General features: G+C 43.3%; 1 protein-coding gene across 1 annotated transcript in view; it reads right to left on the reverse strand.

Moving 5' to 3' along the window:
• Positions 1-18,360, reverse strand: part of kmo (kynurenine 3-monooxygenase) — a 36,369-nt gene that overhangs the window by 2,712 nt on the left and 15,297 nt on the right. Inside the window, exons 7-13 of the mRNA XM_085368899.1 lie at positions 7,425-7,590; positions 7,254-7,325; positions 3,099-3,220; positions 2,466-2,613; positions 2,335-2,392; positions 2,160-2,242; positions 75-176 (exon numbers count right to left, since the gene is read on the reverse strand). Coding sequence (XP_085225025.1) covers positions 75-176; positions 2,160-2,242; positions 2,335-2,392; positions 2,466-2,613; positions 3,099-3,220; positions 7,254-7,325; positions 7,425-7,590 — 751 coding nt within the window. The remainder of the gene's footprint in view (positions 1-74; positions 177-2,159; positions 2,243-2,334; positions 2,393-2,465; positions 2,614-3,098; positions 3,221-7,253; positions 7,326-7,424; positions 7,591-18,360) is intronic.

Genomic DNA, 18,360 nt, shown 5'->3' on the forward strand with positions numbered 1-18,360 from the left:
ATAGCAGATTTAGTTTTCAGACAAAATGATGTGGAAACAGTTACTATTCATTAGTGATACTGTATCCAACTTACCATTGTGTAAAGTGGAATTATTGTCTTTGGCATGAAGAAGTAGAGGATGTTGTCAACATATTTTCTGAAAAGGAACCATTTGGAGTTGACGTGTGCTCGCATCTATGAAACAATACAACAAATGTGTTTGTCAGCCATTTGTCCATTTTATGATATCATTAGGTAGATCTTTCAGCCATATGAGAAACTTTAGACTTCCTTCTTCCTGCCTTTCGATATAATTGCAGCAGTGGAAGATCAAGAGTATTGTTAAGCCAACACATAGTCCTGCTATTTTTTAATTGCTTTATCCATTACTTTTGAGAGAGAGACTTTAAATGCACAGAAGGTTAGAGAACTGTTCTGCTTCAGAAGTGATGAAGAGGATTTTCATCACTTATGCCCATCAACACCTTTTTGTTTTTCAGTTTTAAGGTCAGTGGAAATACATTTTATTGAGCAGTTGGTTCTCAAAATGTACTTCAAAATGGCTTTAGGATGGACGTTTCAAAAGTTTAATGGGTCACCCGGTCACCCTCAGATGAGAGGAAATTGGTTAGGATGTTTAGGAACAACCCAAGAACCACCAAGGATCAAGCCTGCCATGAACTGGAAACTGTTGGAACAGCAGTGTCACTGTCCACCCTTCAAGTGAGTTTTACATCACTGTGGTCTGAGACGTTGCTGACCAAGAAATAAGCCCCTGCCCCAACTCTGATACATTCAAGCTCACCTGCAATTCACAGGTTCCCAAATGGACAAGCAAAATGCCTTCTGGAGAAAATTTCTATGGTCAGATGAGACAATGATCAATGATCAAGTGGTATGTTTGAAGGTATAACGGCGAGGCGTGCAAACCTAACAACACTGTAACAACTCTCATGCATAGTGGTGGTAGTAGGGCTGTTTTGCTGCCAGTGCTACTGGTACATTGCACAAAATGGATGGAGTAATGAAGAACAAGGGTTACTGACAAATTCTTCAACTTCACCTCAAACAGCTCAACACCTGAAACTTGGACACAAGTGGATATTACAACGGGAGAATGTTTGGAAAAAGCAAACATCAAAACAGGATTTGGAACAGATAAAGCAGGCTTACATTAAGCCTTTTCTTCACAAAAACTGAAACTTCAACCCACTATGCTTAGAAGCTGTGCCGTGGCAAGAAACCAACCAATTTACGTGACATTTCACCAAATATTAGTGGGATCATATGTCACGGTACTGGGCCTGTGACCCAGTGTTTTGGGTTTTTGGATTAAGTTATATTCTTTGATTTGTTGTTTTTCACATTTTTGGTTCTCTTTGTCGTTTTCTCCTTGTGCTATATTTTTAGTTTTCTGTCACTGTGCCTTCCATATTCCACGGTTAGTTACTCTTGTCTCTGTGTTTCTGGTTCCCTAGTTAGTCATGCCTCCATGTCACAGTGTCAAGTCACTTTCTTTGTGTAGGTCTCTTGTTTCCTGTTTTACTTTGACAGTCTCAGTGTTTTCAGTTTTGCTTCCTCCCCGTCTCATTTTGTCAGATTAGCCCCAGCTGTGTTTCCCTCCTGTTTCCTTCGTTACACCCTTGTGTATTTAAGTCCTGGGTTCTCCTCTCCCGGTTGTCGTGTCATTCCCATTTGCTGTGTATGTTTCTCCGTGCTCATCATTTCCCTGGTTTTCTTCAGAGTCTGCTCCTAGTTTCTTAGTTTTCTAGCTTTTCTGTTCTTGTTCCTAGTTTCCAGTTTTAGGTTTTGTTTCTTGTATTCTGTATGTTAGTTTTCTTCAGCACAAATAAAGCTGCCTCCCTTAATTCATCCCTTTGTGTTTTGCGAGTCCTGCGTTTGGGTCCAATCCTGCCTGCCACACAGCGTGACATGGCAGTATAAGTATATATTTGACCATTTGTGGATTAGAGAAAATCAAAATAAAATAAAAAATCTAACTTGTGCACCCAATACTTTTTTTAAAATTCATTAAATATGTATGCTGTACAATCATCCCACTATGTAAAAAACAAAAACAAAAAACAGCTCAACAAATTCATACACTGTAAATCATACAGTGTATAAAATTTTGACCACAACTTCCTGCTTTCATATTAAAAAAAATATGTGGATTACTTCAATGTAGTTGTACATGGCCAAGTCAGCAATTGCGTGGTCGTCTGGAACCCGAACTCTGGTATACTCAGGCAGAACAGCACCTAGCGGGATACACAAAGGGCCGTATGGAAATTATTCTGTATGCTCAGCTTTTCTCTCTTCGTTAATCTTTGGTCATTTAAAAAGTGCTTACTGAAATCCTCATTGAATTGATCCATTATCTCGTCAAAGACAATGCAGTCCTCAAAGCCCTATAAAACATGAATAGATGAATTAGTCTCTGTCTAATTCTGCCTTTTCCTCCCCTCATTTAGTGCTACTTACAGCATTCATTCCTTGTCCATAGAAAGGCACTACTGCATGGGCTGCATCACCCATAAGGACGCACGCGTCACCAATGTGATATGGGTTGCATTTGACAGACACCATGGCCTGCGCAGGCAATCGGAAATAATCTCTCTGGAGAGTATCCCTGCAACACAAAAATTGAAATTCAAGAATTACAAACTCATTTTGCACAATTTAATCTGACAGTTGCAACACTGTTTTGTGTTTGCCAAAAGAGCATTTATCACAAGACACAAACACAGCTATGCTCTGTTTGTCTAACTAAGCAGCTAAACTGAGAAATTAAAGCAGGCACTTAGCCGTTTATGCCAAAGCACTCTGAATGAGTAACTGAATGAAAGCTTCAAGCGTTTCTGTGCCTCACACAGCCCCCCACCTCTGTCACCCGCAACATATGGTTCACCTCAAATTAGAACCTCACCTCACAAAATCCATATAACTGTAAGTCTGCAATTTCACACTTCACAGAACAGAGCTGTGGATGTGGCTGGAGCTGATGGGATGACGGGAAATAAAAGGCCTTTTGAAGACACTTTGGCAGGTCGGATGAAGAGATAAAGGCAGACGGGGGATTCAGGGAAATGGGTGGGGAGGGAGAAAGTCACTTACGCTCCTATTAGTGGTATGGTGTCAGGGAAGTATTTCTGGAAAAACTCGATGACTTCATCTCCTGTGGTGATCTTCTCAAAATCTTCAAAGGGCATGAAAAGGGTACAGGTGAATGTCTTGTCCTAAATCAGAAAGTAAACAGAGTACACAGAGACGTTAGCTCCCAAATCCATCGTGACACTCTTGACCACAGGATGCTTCACATGATTAACCTTTTACTGCCTGTTGTTCCAGCAGAGATACATGAGAACTGAACTGTTAGCATCACGCCAAGTTATACATCCAAATGAAAGATTAGACTGTTGTGTGGTCTCACTCATTTTGGCACATTGAATCTTGTTTTTTTCCCCCAAACTATGCTAACTGCATACTAACAGGCCAAAATAAGTACACCTTTATTACAACATCAGTAAATGTAGGAGATTACCATAAAAACAAAGTACCCAAAGCACTTATTTTGCAGAATGGTCAGTTTCAGAATAATATCTAATTATCTTCTGTATTTATTATTTATGCTAATGCTGCTGTTAATGTGAGTTTAACTGCAGGTTTTACACTGCCAGCTATGTATTGCACTTTTTAATAATATGGCTTTAATCATCTAAATCTGGAAAATAGACCAGCTAAATAAACATAGATAATTATAGTATATTGATAGCAATAATAATGATTAACATTCAATTATCAAAAGATATTAAAGTTTTAAGCATTAGCATAATTTGTCTCCTTATGTAACAGTACAGTTAAGGACGAATGTTATTAGTTTTAGTTTTACTGATATTTGGTCATAAAGCATTAGTTAACATGCTTGTGTTTTAATCTGTGTTGTCCTCTGGGACATAGGAAGAGACGTTTCTATAAAGAAATACCATTAATCCATAAGGATTGTTCTTTCTTTTTTCATTCCCAGTACTCTTTCGTAGATTGCCACTGAATAGTAGTTTCAGGGATATTCTACTTAAAGTGATTGGCCAATGAACCTACAAACTCCCCAACAAGGATAAATTCTGCTACCATTTGGTGTCACCAGTTTGGTGGTGACGATTAAGTCATGCAACTGTGATATAGTTTTCTAATGTTAGCATTTTACTAATGATAATTTCATTTAGGCTTCAATAAAAGTTGAGCTATTTTTGAAGACTTTTCTGAACCAAAAGGTAAAAGTGTTGTTGCTGTTGACCCCTCTGTGACCCTGATAAGGATAAGCGGAAGAGGATGAATGGATGGACGGAATGCCAACTTCCCTGGCATGTACAAAAAAGAAAGAAAATCTTAAGTTAATGCAGGAACTGTGTAATGGGGAAAGGTAACAGCCATTGTGATTTACATGTGATGTACATGTACATATTAGTGGGTCTCGATAAAGTTCCTGTTCCTTTTTGGAAGCAAGTTCAAGTAAAAGTAAGATCAAGAAAAACTGAAGGCCACTGTGTTCATTCCTCCTTCATCATTATCGTTCTGGTTGAAGTAAACAAAATCACTCACACCCTGCATACCACACAGTACACAAATGACAATATAATCAACACAGTTTGATTATTAAAAGCCTTAAAAACATTCACCTTAAATCCATCACAAATGTTTAATGAAATTTTTTTTTTTTTTTTTTTTGCCTGTCCCGTTTGGCTCTTTTGCCATCAGAATTATTGTCTAAAGGCAAAGAAAGATGCCCAACGGATTTACTTTACCAAATTGACCATCCCAGCCTTGCCATAATGGTCCATTTGATTCACCTTTTATTGTTTATTTTATTTTCACTTGCTGAATACGGGACAGACTTGACTGGAGGAAAGAAGGGGAGAAAGAAAGAGGGAAAGAGAAACAGCTGAGAAGAGGGACGGGGGAGAAGGGCAAAAGACAAAAACCAACAGAATGGGCAGAAAAAAAGAAAAAAGAAAAAGAAAATGCATATATCGATCACCTGGATCACCTGTTGAGAAAGAAAAAAGAAAACAAGCAGAAGAGAACAAGAGTAATAGAATAAACAACATCACAATGATATATGGGAATATGACAGTAAATACTAAATATTAAACATTATTGTGCAGCACATACGATCAACAGAACACAGTGTGCTTTGAGGTAGGAGCCAAAAAGGGTGTAGTTTGTGGGTGTGATCACCCGTGTGTACACCTGTGAGCATGGACGCGCTTGTTTTTTGTTTTTTAAAAGGTTCCTTCATGTAATGATCTGCTAGAGGGTGTGGGGGGGGCCACAGCCCCGTCCTCCAGGGCATGAAGCAGGTATGGAGGAGATCAAAACTCCAGACATCCAGAGGCCCCCAGAACACAAGAGACCAAGGAAGACCAACAGAGGGGCAGCCGCGCCACTGTCCCAGAAAGAGCTGAGGAGAGTCCCAGATGAGGGCTCACTCAGCAGCCGCGGAGCAGAAGCCAGGGGGAGTTGCAGTGACGTGCCCGTGAGCTCCGCCGGCAGCCAGCTGTGCCTGAGTGACCGAGCCCCAGGCCGAGAGGCCGGGGGCACCCCACCTCCGAAGTGGCCCGAGCGAGCCCCAGGCTCCAGGCCCCGATAAGCGGCTGCCAAGGAGTGAGCCGGTGTGTACCTGGACGCCCACCCCCAGACACAAAGAACCACCAACGCACCGACACCTGAGGGAGTCCGCCACTGGCAGGGGAAGTGGTGGTGGGGGGAGATAGGCCTCCAAACCTTGGAGGGCCTGAGGTGTCCCCAGAGAGGTGGCGTCTGATACCCAACCTGACATATAGACACAGACATACAGGCACACACAGATACAAACATCCATTCCCACCCTCATGCTCTCATATGCACTCACTCCACACTCAACCAACGTGGAGACAGACATAAAGAGACGCTGTACACACGATCACACTCCCCAAGCATACTCTACAAACCGGGTCTAGGTACCCCCGCCCCTGGAGGGGGGAACTGCACCCAGACCCAGGTGGTGTTACCCTTTTCCCTGCGGTGGGGAGAGGCAGACCGCCCCGACTCCGCAGCTGCAGGGAGGCCCCACACTCCAGACCGCAGTCGGACAGCCAACTCCTCCTCCTAGCCCCCCCGCTCCAGCAGGTCGCAGAGAACGGGGGTGAGAGTAGACTCCAAACCTCCCTCCGCCCGCTCATTGTAGTGTTGATGCATGTGTGTTCTAAGGTGCATTTAAAACCCAGGAGGGCATGGAGCTACCTGCCAAGAAGCAGCAGGTAAGCGCATAGCCCCTCCTAAAAATTAATTAGGCAGATGACATTAAAACGTCAGGCAGTTAAACGGGTACCTCACACACTAAACACTTGAATAAAGTGAATCACATCGCTTTCTAGATTGCAAGTGTCAGCAACTTTGTCTAAATGCTTCAGTGGGTTTCCACAGATGCACGAGAGATGTACCCTGCCGCTCGCCCTAAGACAGCTGGGATAAGCTCCAGCAACCCCCCACCCCCCGCGACCCTGAAAAAGGATAAGCAGAAGAGAATGGAAGGATGAATTTATATGTTTGAGAAATCTTCCCTGCTGATCATAGTTTAGAATTTTCCATCCTCAATGTAAACGGAATGCCAGACACCACTGGATGGAAGTTCACTGAGGTTGTGTATGTGCCATTATCTGTCCTTCTGAGCAGGTGTCATCTATCAACATCACAAAGTCCTCCCCGTGGACATTTTAGCACTGTTACCATGGTATCCACAGCAAGGAAGACAATTTTTTTCACAGCCGTGTGAAATGTGTTTCTGGGAAATGGGGAGTGAGTGACAGTGTGAAGGCACTCAAAAGTCAGTTGCCTTAACCTAGTCTCCTTTAGGCGAGGAAAAGAGTTGTGCTGATTCAGCCACGCAGACAAATCATTATGGGATTAACCAGATAAAGGAACGACAGAGAGTTGTTGAGTCAGAGAAAAAGATGCAGAGGCACAGGTGGGAAGGAGTGCAACACTGCTGTGTGAAAAGTAGGGTGAACCTCAGGGTGCCAAGATACTTCTGATGAGTAAGCCTCACTTCATAGTTATGAAGTGAGCCTAATTAACTCCATGAGGACATCCCAGAGGTCAGTCAAGCTCTGAAATGTGCTAGTGTTTGTTTCCTTTAGCTTGCCACATAATATGCAGTAGTAACTTTACAAATAAACAAATCTTGAATTGCTTAATTTCACTGATATAGTTTAGAAATCAGTTCACACTTACCAAGTTGGGCAGGGCGATCATCATAAATGTGTTTCGTGGCCAGATGTGTAGATAATTAGGCTTCATAGCAAACTGGGGATAATGAAGACAGCCAGCAGAAATTAAATGAGCAGAAAGATAACTACCACTGCAGATGAATTTTGCTGAGCCAAATACTAGAAGCGTGCTGACCTCTCCATTAATGGGTAGCATGGTGAGCTCCATGTAGCCATGAGGGATGTAGGTCTGGCTATAGTCGAAGCAGCTACGCCGAAGGAACTGCTTACGTACGGCAGAGAAAGCCCCATCACACCCCACAATCAAGTCTGCCTTGACCTGCTCCTTGGACCCGTCCAACCTGAGAAACACATTAGCAACATGACAAGTTAACTTCATTAAAAACTAAGTAACATGGAGGTTATTTTTAAGAATTAACTGCTTTAATGATTAAGCCACAGAGTTCCTAATTACACAAAAAATACCCATAAGAATTGAATCGTGTAATGAGCAAAGGCTTACTGGAAGCAGTGTCCTATCGCGTACAGAGCTGTCACTGCTTGGCTTTATAGAAAGCCTCTCTTTTCTGATACTTGAGAAAATAAGGTAACTGCTCAGCCTCGAGGCTATTAGCTTAAGGTCTGAATGAGACACAAATGAACTACTGACTCAAAGCCCGAGTTGACTTAAACTGTATCTTCTTGAATGTTCCATTAGATACAGCAGATTTCTATTAAATTTACAATGTCAGAATGTCACTATTATTAGAATCAAAAGCCACATGATGATCATTTAGTGGTCATTAAAACTTTTACTTAGCTACCCATTAACCTTAATCTAGTTAAAGTTTAGCAAGTTCAACTTAATGATAACACTTTATAATATATATAGCCTGGTTTGATTTGAATAGATTCCTTTGTCTGTAACTACATCTTAGAAAATCTTTCTGGCAGAAAGTTCTGAAGACAACATTTCAGTTTTTGTCCATCTATTCAGAAAAAAACAGTTAGCTTATTACTTTATTATTAACAACACACACGACTGACAAATATTTCATTTCATGTTAGATGCGTTTTCTCAAGAATTAAAGTGCTTGACCAATCAAAGCTGAGGTGGAGTACATAAAACCTCAAAACCCAAAAAATCTTGATAATACAAGATGTCACGGTTCTGGGTCCGTTGGACCCAGTATTTTGAGTTTATTATGTTTTGGTTTATTTTTGCATTATGGATTGTTTTCTGATGTTCTGGTGCTCTGTTTATTATTATCATTATGGATCTGTTTCTGTTATTCTTGGTGAGGGATCAGTTCTTAGGTTTTGGGTTCTCATGTGTATTGCAGTTTCTGTTCAGTGTCTAGTCTGTCTCTCAGCGTCATGTCTGCATCTGGTTTAGTACTTCCTGTCTTGTTGTGAAAGTCTTTGTCTTTTGTTAGTGTGTGCAGCTTAGCTCCCCCGTCTCGTTAGCCCTGATCTCCCCCAGCTGTGTCTCCCTTCTGTGGCCCATTTCCTCATTACTACCCTGTGTATATTAGCCCTGTGTTTTCCCATGCTCGGTGTCGCGTCGTACCCTCAGAATTATGCCTGTGTGTTCAGTTCTCGGTGTCATTGTTCTGTTCACGTTTTCGTTTGTCGCCAGCAATAAAGCTAAGGTTCTCAGTCTCAATTCAATTCCAGAGTCTCAGAGTCTCGCATTTGGATCCTCCTCTCCATCCGCCTGCAGACAGAGCCCTGACACAAATTTCTTTTAGATATTAACAACGCTATTTTTTTGGAAATTCATTCTTGACCATGAATGTCAACACAATATTCAGAGTGTGTGTGTGTGTGTGTGTGTGTGTGTGTGTGTGTGTGTGTGTGTATCCCTCTACTGCATAGCGTTGCCCTGAGGCAACAAACCACATTTTCATGCCTCACACTGGCCCTTCAAAAAAAAAAAAACACCTTTTTTTTTTTTTTTTTTTTAAATAATGCTACCAGGCACATCTCTTTCCAATAAAATGATGAGTTGAAGGTGGTGTGACTTTCATTTGGGGGGGGAGGACTACGGTGGCCCTGAAGTGCAAATCACACCAACAAATTGCTAAACACAACAACAAAATTGAGAAGCACAAAAACAAAATTGAGAAGCACAAAAACAAAATTGAGAAGCACAAAAACAAAACTGAGAATCACAAAATCAAATTAAGAAGCACAAAAACAAAAGAAGAAGCACAAAAACAAAAGAAGAATCACAAAAACAAATTGAGAAGCACAATTACATTAAGAAAACCGGAAAGGGTAGGTACCAGTCGGCAACAGGAGACATCACTGATTGGACGTCCGCGCTGTTCATCTTTGGAACCGGAAGTTACTCTGCCTGTAGCGCATTTTTTCAAACATGAACATTAGCGGTGACCCAAACATAGCTGTTGCTATTCGAGAATATTTTGATTCAGGACATACATATGAGGTGATACTGGATATGCTCAAGTGTAATCATGACATTTCAATTAGTATGCGTACACTGAAAACGCAATTAAAAGAATCTGGACTGTACAGACGAGGCAACTATTCTCCACTTCCTGAGGTGAGGCGTGCCATTTTGGCCGAGCTTCGAGGACCAGGACAATTGTTTGGATATCGGATCATGTGGCAAGTTCTCAAACAAAAACACAAGCTGCGTGTCAAGCGTGATGTAGTTATGAGGCTGTTGAGACAACTAAATCCTCAAGGAATCGCTTTGAGAACTCGAAGGAGGTTCACAAGACGCACGTATCACTCCATGGGGCCCAATTAGATATGGCATGTAGATGGCTATGATAAACTGAAACCCTTTGGCTTGGCCCTGTCAGGATGTATAGATGGCTTTTCAAGAAGACATGTTGAGTATTGCAGCACCGACAGCGATCAACTCGAAGGAAAATGACGGAGGCAAAAATGTCCTTAATATTTTGGGAACTTTATTCCTCATCAACATGTGGCAAAACTTTTCTCATGGGTGCCATTTTCGTTGTGGTATACTTTTTTTTTTTTCTTAGGGGCGTGATGACGCAGCATCCGTGCTCTTACAATGAAACAGTGCCTCCTTGTGGTGGCAACTAAAATACTGTCTCTGTTAAACCACAGTAACCATAATGCAGTTAAACACTGTACAACATGAGTACACACAATGAATATCTTAACACCCCCTCTTGTACTCAGGTTGCTGGAATCAAAGAAAAGTTGTACAATAAACTATAAACAGTTGTACAATCTCTACCACACTTCCTTTTTTCTTTTTCTCTCCTTTTTTCTTTTAAGCACCAAACATAACGTTAGCAAACTTAGCAAGTTTTAGCTTGGAAACAGGTTTGGTCATAACATCTGCAACCATTTCTTCAGTGGTGCAATATAAGACACATTTTCTCTTCATTTACAATGGACCTTACAAAATGATATTTAATGTCCACATGTTTGCACCTCTGTCGGCTCACAGGGTTTTTAGCCAGGGCAATTGTTCCCTGGTTGTCCTCGTACACTATTGTTTGAGTGTAGCTGTAGTCATCGATACCTTTCAAAAGCTGTTCTAAATATATACACTCTTGCATTGTGGAAGCCAGAGCCATATACTCTGCTTCACAGGTAGAGAGCGCCACAGTGGGCTGTTTCTTGGTCTTCCATGAAACTAAAGAACTGTTGTTACATAGACGTACACAGTAACCAGTAGTGCTGCGTCTGTCGGCAGTGTCACCTGCCCAGTCAGCATCACTGTAGGCCACTAGACCCAAATTTTCATCTGTTTCTCTTCTAAAACACAACTTCTTATCTTTGGACCCTTTGAGATATCTCAACACATGTTTCACAGTTCCCCACTGTTCTTCTGTAGGCTCATGGAAATGTTGCGAAAACTTGCTGTGGTGGGGCGTGGTCTGCGGTGCCGTGCAGGGAGGGCGGACGCACCTGCACGGCATCCTTAATCACGCCCGCCTAGTTAAAAACACGGGGACTGAGGGGTTTGGGGGTGTTGTGGTGTGGTGAGATGTAAATAAAGATGACTCTGAACGTTGCTCCGTGGTCCCGCCGTGTCTTATTCACGCCACATTGGTGCCGAAACCCAGGAGGCAGCACGGCGGGTCCATATCGGAGCCAGGGAATGGAGGAGCTGGCCCAGAGGGTGGCCGAAATGGCGGCCGCCCAGCGGGAGCAGGCGGCGGAGGTGCGTCGCCAGCAGGAAGAGCTGCAGGACCAGTCCGAGCGGCACCTGGAAAGGATTGGGGAGCTGGCGGCGCTGCTCTGGGCCTGGGCGCCACCCCCACAGGTGTGTCCCGAGGACAGTGAAGCGGTGGAGGAGCCGCGTGAGGCACCTCAGCAGCCGGAGGTGGCAGACGAGGCGCGCGGGGATCTGCGCCTGCCGGAGGAGGGGGAACAGCCAGGTGAAGGGCTGCTCCTGCCGGGAGTGGTGGATGAGCCGCTCCAACCGGAGGCGGCAGACGAGGTGCGCGAGGGTCTGCGCCGGTTGGAGAAAGAGGAGCTGCACGAGGGGCTGCTCGAGCCGGGAGTGGCGGCGGAGGGAGCAGTAGTGACGGAGGAGTCGCGCTATGGGCTGCTCCAGCAGGGAGCGACAGCGGTGACGGAGGGGCCGCGCAAGGAGCTGGAGGTCCCAGTGCCAGGGGAGCTTGCTCGAGTGGAACTGGCGAGCGAGGCGGGCGCCACGCTTGAGATCGCCGTGCTCGCCAGACCGGCCTCACCACCACCAGAGGCCTGTACACGCCACACCTCTGCCCCGCCACCTGTGAGCTGGGGCTCACGCTTGTGCCGGCCGCGCCGGGTGCACCTGTCACGTGTCCGACTTCCGAACCAGCTTTGCCTGCGCCGCTGGATTCGCGGGCGGCCGCCTGAACTCGCACCTCCCCGTCGCTTGGCCGGGGCCTGGGGGTGCCAGCTGTCCGGGCTGATTCCCTCTCCCACTGGCGGTGGGGGAGTAGGTTCGGCCGGATGGCTCCCCGGCCTCAATCGGGCGATGGGGGTATGTGGTGGGGCGTGGTCTGCGGTGCCGTGCAGGGAGGGCGGACGCACCTGCACGGCATCCTTAATCACGCCCGCCTAGTTAAAAACACGGGGACTGAGGGGTTTGGGGGTGTTGTGGTGTGGTGAGATGTAAATAAAGATGACTCTGAACGTTGCTCCGTGGTCCCGCCGTGTCTTATTCACGCCACACTTGCTTACCACAAAACTCAGGTCAGGACGGGTACCTGATGCAAGGTATATAAGACTGCCTACAGCCTCTCTATACATCCTCACATCTCTTATCTTAGTAGCACCTTCTGTGTAACACAACTTCTGATCACAGGGAGTTCCTCTGGGTTTACAGTTCTGCATGTTAGACCTCATCAGTATCTTGTTGACATAGGTTTCTTGTGACATTGTTACACATCCATCAGACTGAGTGAAATCAATACCCAGAAAATGCTTAAGTCTGCCCAAGTCTTTCATCTTAAATTTGACTGAAAGCATTTCTTTCGCATCCTTCATTACCTTTTCATTGCCAGCAGCAATTATCAGGTCGTCCACCCAGATGATCATAATCACCTTACCATCTTTTGTCTCTTTGGTATAAACACAGTGGTCTGCTGGGTTTTGCCTGAAACTGTTCGCTGTTAGGTATTCATGCAAGATCCTATTCCAGATACCACCACATTCTTTTAACCCATACAAGGATTTTTGTAATCTACAGACTAGCCCTTCTCCCTCTTCATAACCTTCTGGCTGATCAATGTAGATTTCATAATCAATACTGTCTCTGTTACACCACAGAAACCATAATGCAGTTAAACACTGTACAACATGAGTACACACAATGAATATCTTAACAAGACTGATGTGGCTTGCGTGTGGAGCAACAAACAACAACCCGGCTGTTATAGCTCACAATTATATAAACTGTGTAAAGAGTCTTGGTGTGATACCAATGAGATTACGAACATACTTCGGGACTGAGAATGGGACTATGGCAGCAATACAGTGTACCCTCCGTCACGCGCACACGGACTATTATGCTGGATCGTCAAGCCACAGTTACGGATCATCTACTGGGAATCAGCGCATAGAGTCATGGTGGTCTTATTTCAGAAGAGGAAGGTGGGTACATTTGTGTCTGGTAGGTGTAAGCTACAGTGAAAGCTGATCAGATCGTTTTTGGTTTTTTTTACATGCATTTAAGAAAATAGAGTAGCGTCCTGCTGGACGTGTTGAAAAGTTGGATGAGATAGACATTAACAGCCATCACTTTATTGCAGGAACTCAAAATGGTCACCGTCAGCTGTTGTGCCGAAATGAGTATGCTTGCCTAGATTTAACGACGCCAATACAAATTGAAAAACTCAGACCAAACTCTCCACTCCTCACAATCAACACACAGAACAGAGTGAAAAGAATACAGCATTTTTAACAAGAACATTACTGCAGGGTCGCTTCAATATTTATGGAAAACTAATATGCATTACTTTGTTTGACATCCATTTGTGGCATGTTTTAAATGGGACCAAAATGTAACAAACCCTATAAAATGACCAAGAACAAAGCTAAATTGATTCTTAAATATTAATTATATACCCAGGTCTCAGTTTTGGATGGACTTGTTTGGAGACTTAAGAGACTCTGGAAACTTAAATGGAAGCCACGAACACCAATGCTTGCTGAGATTCTGCTTCAGAGGGGTTCTACAGAAAGGCCTGGATGAATGCATAGACCTCTGGAACAAACACAGGATCCGGCCAAGCAGACTTGCATCGTGTCCAGGGGGGATTCCAAACGAACTCTCTCTTGCCTGAATTAACCTTGAAAATGAATTAACCTTTTGCATCAAACTAAATGCAAGGTGTTGTTATTGCTTAAGTTGGTTAATATATATTCATAATTTTACACATAAGTATGATAGAGCAGTTTATAACATGTCACTGCATGCGTTGATTTATATAGTTCCATATTGTCAGCAAAAATCCTTCACTGTTCTATTTTCATTTTGCAGATATGGTTCAAGAGACTGTGGATTTGCTGTTGAGGAGAGGGAACTGGATGTGTTTCCCGAGGAGGGGCTACTGGTTGGATTGTGTGGTGATCCAAACATTTAGGAATATTTACAACAGGCTGTACAACAAAACACACTGCAGCAGCCACAAGACTGGGAATCAGCCACAGAACTGTATTTGGCCCTGAAGGACATAGCTGGGTTTTAGATACCAACTGAACTTCAGTTTGTAATGACATTTGTCAGAGTTACTCTGACGAAGACACACACTGTGTCGAAACGTTAGTTTCTTTCCTTTTTTTTGCACCTAATAAAACCTTTGGACTTACTTGAGTGCTCCAGCCCTTCTGTTTTTCCTTCATTTTTTAATGTTAGTAGTGTTTCCTTTCCCTCTTGCTAAATTGAATATAATATTGTTCATAATATACAGCAACTGGCATGGATTTAAATATTAACATTTAACCAAAAGGAAACATTAAAAATTTTCTTTAATAAAACCATTTACAAATAGTGTCCAGCATTTCTGTCACTTTTCCAACATACACAATATTCAGTGATTCAAAAATCAGTGATGTCTCCTGTTGCCGACTGGTACCTACCCTTTCCGGTTTTCTTAATGTAATTGTGCTTCTCAATTTGTTTTTGTGATTCTTCTTTTGTTTTTGTGCTTCTTGATTTGATTTTGTGATTCTCAATTTTGTTTTTGTGCTTCTCAATTTTGTTTTTGTGATTCTCAATTTTGTTTTTGTGATTTTTAATTTGTATTTGTGCTTCTCAATTTTGTTTTTGTGATTCTCAATTTTGTTTTTCCATCCATCCATCCATCCATTCGCTTCCGCTTATCCTTTTCAGGGTCGCGGGGGGCGCTGGAGCCTATTCCCAGCTGTCATAGGGCGAGAGGCGGGGTACACCCTGGACAGGTCGCCAGTCTGTCGCAGGGCCAACACACAGGGACAGACAACCATTCGCACTCACATTCACTCGCACATTCACACAATGGCAATTTGGATTTTCCAATTAACCTATCCCCTCAAGCTGCATGTCTTTGGACAATTTTGTTTTTGTGCTTCTTAATTTGATTTTGTGATTCTCCATTTGTTTTTGTGCTTCTCAATTTTGTTTTTGTGCTTCTCAATTTTGTTTTGTGATTCTCCATTTGTTTTTGTGTTTCTCAATTTTGTTGTTGTGTTTAGCAATTTGTTGGTGTGATTTGCACTTCAGGGCCTCTCAATTTTGTTGTTGTGTTTAGCAATTTGTTGGTGTGATTTGCACTTCAGGGCCACCGTAGTGGACCCCTTTCCACAAGCTACACTACATGAGAGACATTTCCATTAGGAGGCAAGATAAAGATCACTCTTTTACATGTTTATAGTAAAATAAATGTATATTAAAAATACTTGTATGTGCATGAATACGTTAAGAAGCATATTAGCAGCAAATTTATTTATGCAGTAAAACTGTTAATTTTCATTTTCATTCATTGCCTCAAGGCAACACTGCGTAGATAGCCCAGTTTCTTTCAGGCAATATAATGCATTAGCATGTGTGTAGAGATGTGTTTGTGTGCATTTATATGATCATAGTCAATGTTTTTTACTTTACAATCTGCTCATAATTACAGGACATGGATGTAAATACCTTTAATGGAAGGAAACCAAGGGAATGTGCACTTTCTGTCCTCAGAAAGTGAGCTTTCAGGAAGTGACAGTGAAGTAGAGGAGTGGATCCTTGAATGAGGTTTGAAGGACACTTAGGAGCTCAGGGGTCAGTTGGTAAAGTAACTGTGTCTGTGTTAGTGCCCACATAGCAAGCAGGTCTGGCCAGGATCTGGTATCAAGTCGGCACTGCTGGCTGACTTCTGGCATGATAAGACGTATGTCATCCAGATATGGGCCAGGCCTGGCATAGATGGCACTGTCTATGTGATGGCTTGCCATAAATGGCTTGATTGTGGCTTGGTTTATGTGGCCCAGGCCTACAGAAAACAGGTCTGGCCCAGATCTGGCATCAAGCTGGCACTTCTGACTGACTGGTGTTTTGGCAGAGTGTATGTCAACCAGATGTGTGCTAGGTCTGGCAATGACGCCACCGTTTATGCGATGGCATGCCATATCTCAGGTGCTAGAGCAGGTTACAAACTGATCGGAAGGTTAGTGGTTTGATCCCTGGCTCCTCCAGTCTGCATGTCAAGAATGTGAATGTGTATGAATGTAGTTAGGAAGCACTCAGTTAAGCTAAAGTGGGTGAATGTGGCATGTTACACATTAGGCTGACATCTGGGGCCAGAGCTGAAACTGTTCTGGGCCAGCACATGGCCAGCAGTTTGTCTACAACTGGCCCGTGGCTGCACATCCCCTACAGATGGCCCACATACCGCAATGAATGACGGCCCTTTGGTGTCCCAGATCAGGTTTGCCAGAGTTAATCCAAACATGGGCCAGCACAGGGCCACCAGTGTGTCTGAAACTGGTCTTGTGCTGGCCCATGTGTGGGCCACCTCTGGCAAACCAGGTCTGGGCCACCAAAGGGCCGTCATTCTTTGTGGTATGTGGGCCATGTGTAAGCACATTGTGTGAGCCTGATCCGGGCCATACCAATTTTGCTGTGTGTGCGTGTGTGTGTGTGTGTGCGTGTGTGCGTGTGTGTGTGTGTGCGTGTGCGTGTATTACTTATTGTTGTGGGGACACAAATTTGTGTACACACTCACATTGTGAGGTCTCGCCTACTTTATGGGGACAAATTGCAGGTTAAATCATTCAATTTTAGGCTAGGGTTAGGGTAAGGTTCAGGCAGGGACTTGTGATGGGTAAGTCTCCAGGAAATGTATGTAAGTTAATGTAATGTCCCCAAAAGTGATGGAAACACAAGGTGTGCATGTGCGTGTGCGTGGTTAGGGTCAAATGTTGGATGCATTTTGGTGTTTTATTGTTCTGTGAAATGTTTACATTGTTTATTTGTTGTTTATTTATTTGTTCATTCTTGTTGTACTAATACAACTTATTATAGAATAACTTGGCATTTTACTACCGTTATCGCACAGTGTTGCCTTGAAGCAACAAACCAATATCTGTTTGGGGGGGGTCAAATTTTATGATTGATATATTATTAGGAACCCTAAAGCTCCCCCAAAATAGGGAGAAATATTTTTTCCCCCAAAAATTAAAAAGTCATGCAGTAGAGGGATATGGTAGTATTACTTCCATTAGCCAACATCCTAAGTCAAGAAGAGTGAGGAGTCAGGGCTCCACTTTAGTCCTGATGCAGATGGAGTTAAAATGCTAACACTCCTGATAAAAGATCATTAAATCTTTCATTTGGTTGCCATACATACTTTGAATGCAGTTTCCAGTCTACACAGTAATGAGAGTTTAGGTCACAGGAACATCTGAATACAGATAGCTAATATTGTTGTAATGGTATTTAAGCAACTAAGTGGATTTATTATTGTTAATGACCAGCTATAAAGCCGTGCATACCGTATTTTCAAGACGCACTGTGCTAAAAGGCGCAGTCTCAGTTATGTGTGCCATTACTGTATTTAACACACACATAAGGCGCACTGGATCATAGGGCGCATACAAGTACCGTATGCGTATTTAAAAATAAAGTGGGAGCAAACCTGAGTTTGGTACTCACATTTTTATTACCAGTAATCGTCATCATCAACAACACACAAGCATACAAGTGTGCGTATTTAAAAATAAAGCAGGAGCAAAACAAAGTTTGGTACTCACATTTTTATCATCAATCAAACCCATCGAAGTCCTCATCCTCTGTGTCTGAATTGAACAGCTGCGCTAAATCTCCATCAAACATTCCAGGTTCACTTTCTTCACTGTCAGAGTCACTTTCCGTGCCGTGCGGCTCCTCAGAAATGATGCCGGCTTTTGCGAAAGCTCGAACAACAGTGCCAGCAGACATGTTAGCCCAAGCATCTACAATCCATTGGCAAATTGTGGCGTAACTCGCCGGGCGCTGGTTTCCACTCTTGGTGAAACTGTGGTCTCCATCGATCATCCATCGCTGGATGTGTTTGTCGCCGATGTGTTTGCTGCAGTAGGAGCGGAAGATGGCCAGCTTTTCCTTATAATCCGCTGGAAGTTGCTGCACTACCGTAGTCCTGGTCCGGATGGAAAAATGGCAC

The sequence above is a fragment of the Diplotaxodon limnothrissa genome, linkage group LG13 (assembly GCF_057381915.1).
Source record: "Diplotaxodon limnothrissa isolate DT_005_m linkage group LG13, D_limnothrissa_male_GT1.1, whole genome shotgun sequence".
Taxonomy (NCBI): domain Eukaryota; kingdom Metazoa; phylum Chordata; class Actinopteri; order Cichliformes; family Cichlidae; genus Diplotaxodon; species Diplotaxodon limnothrissa.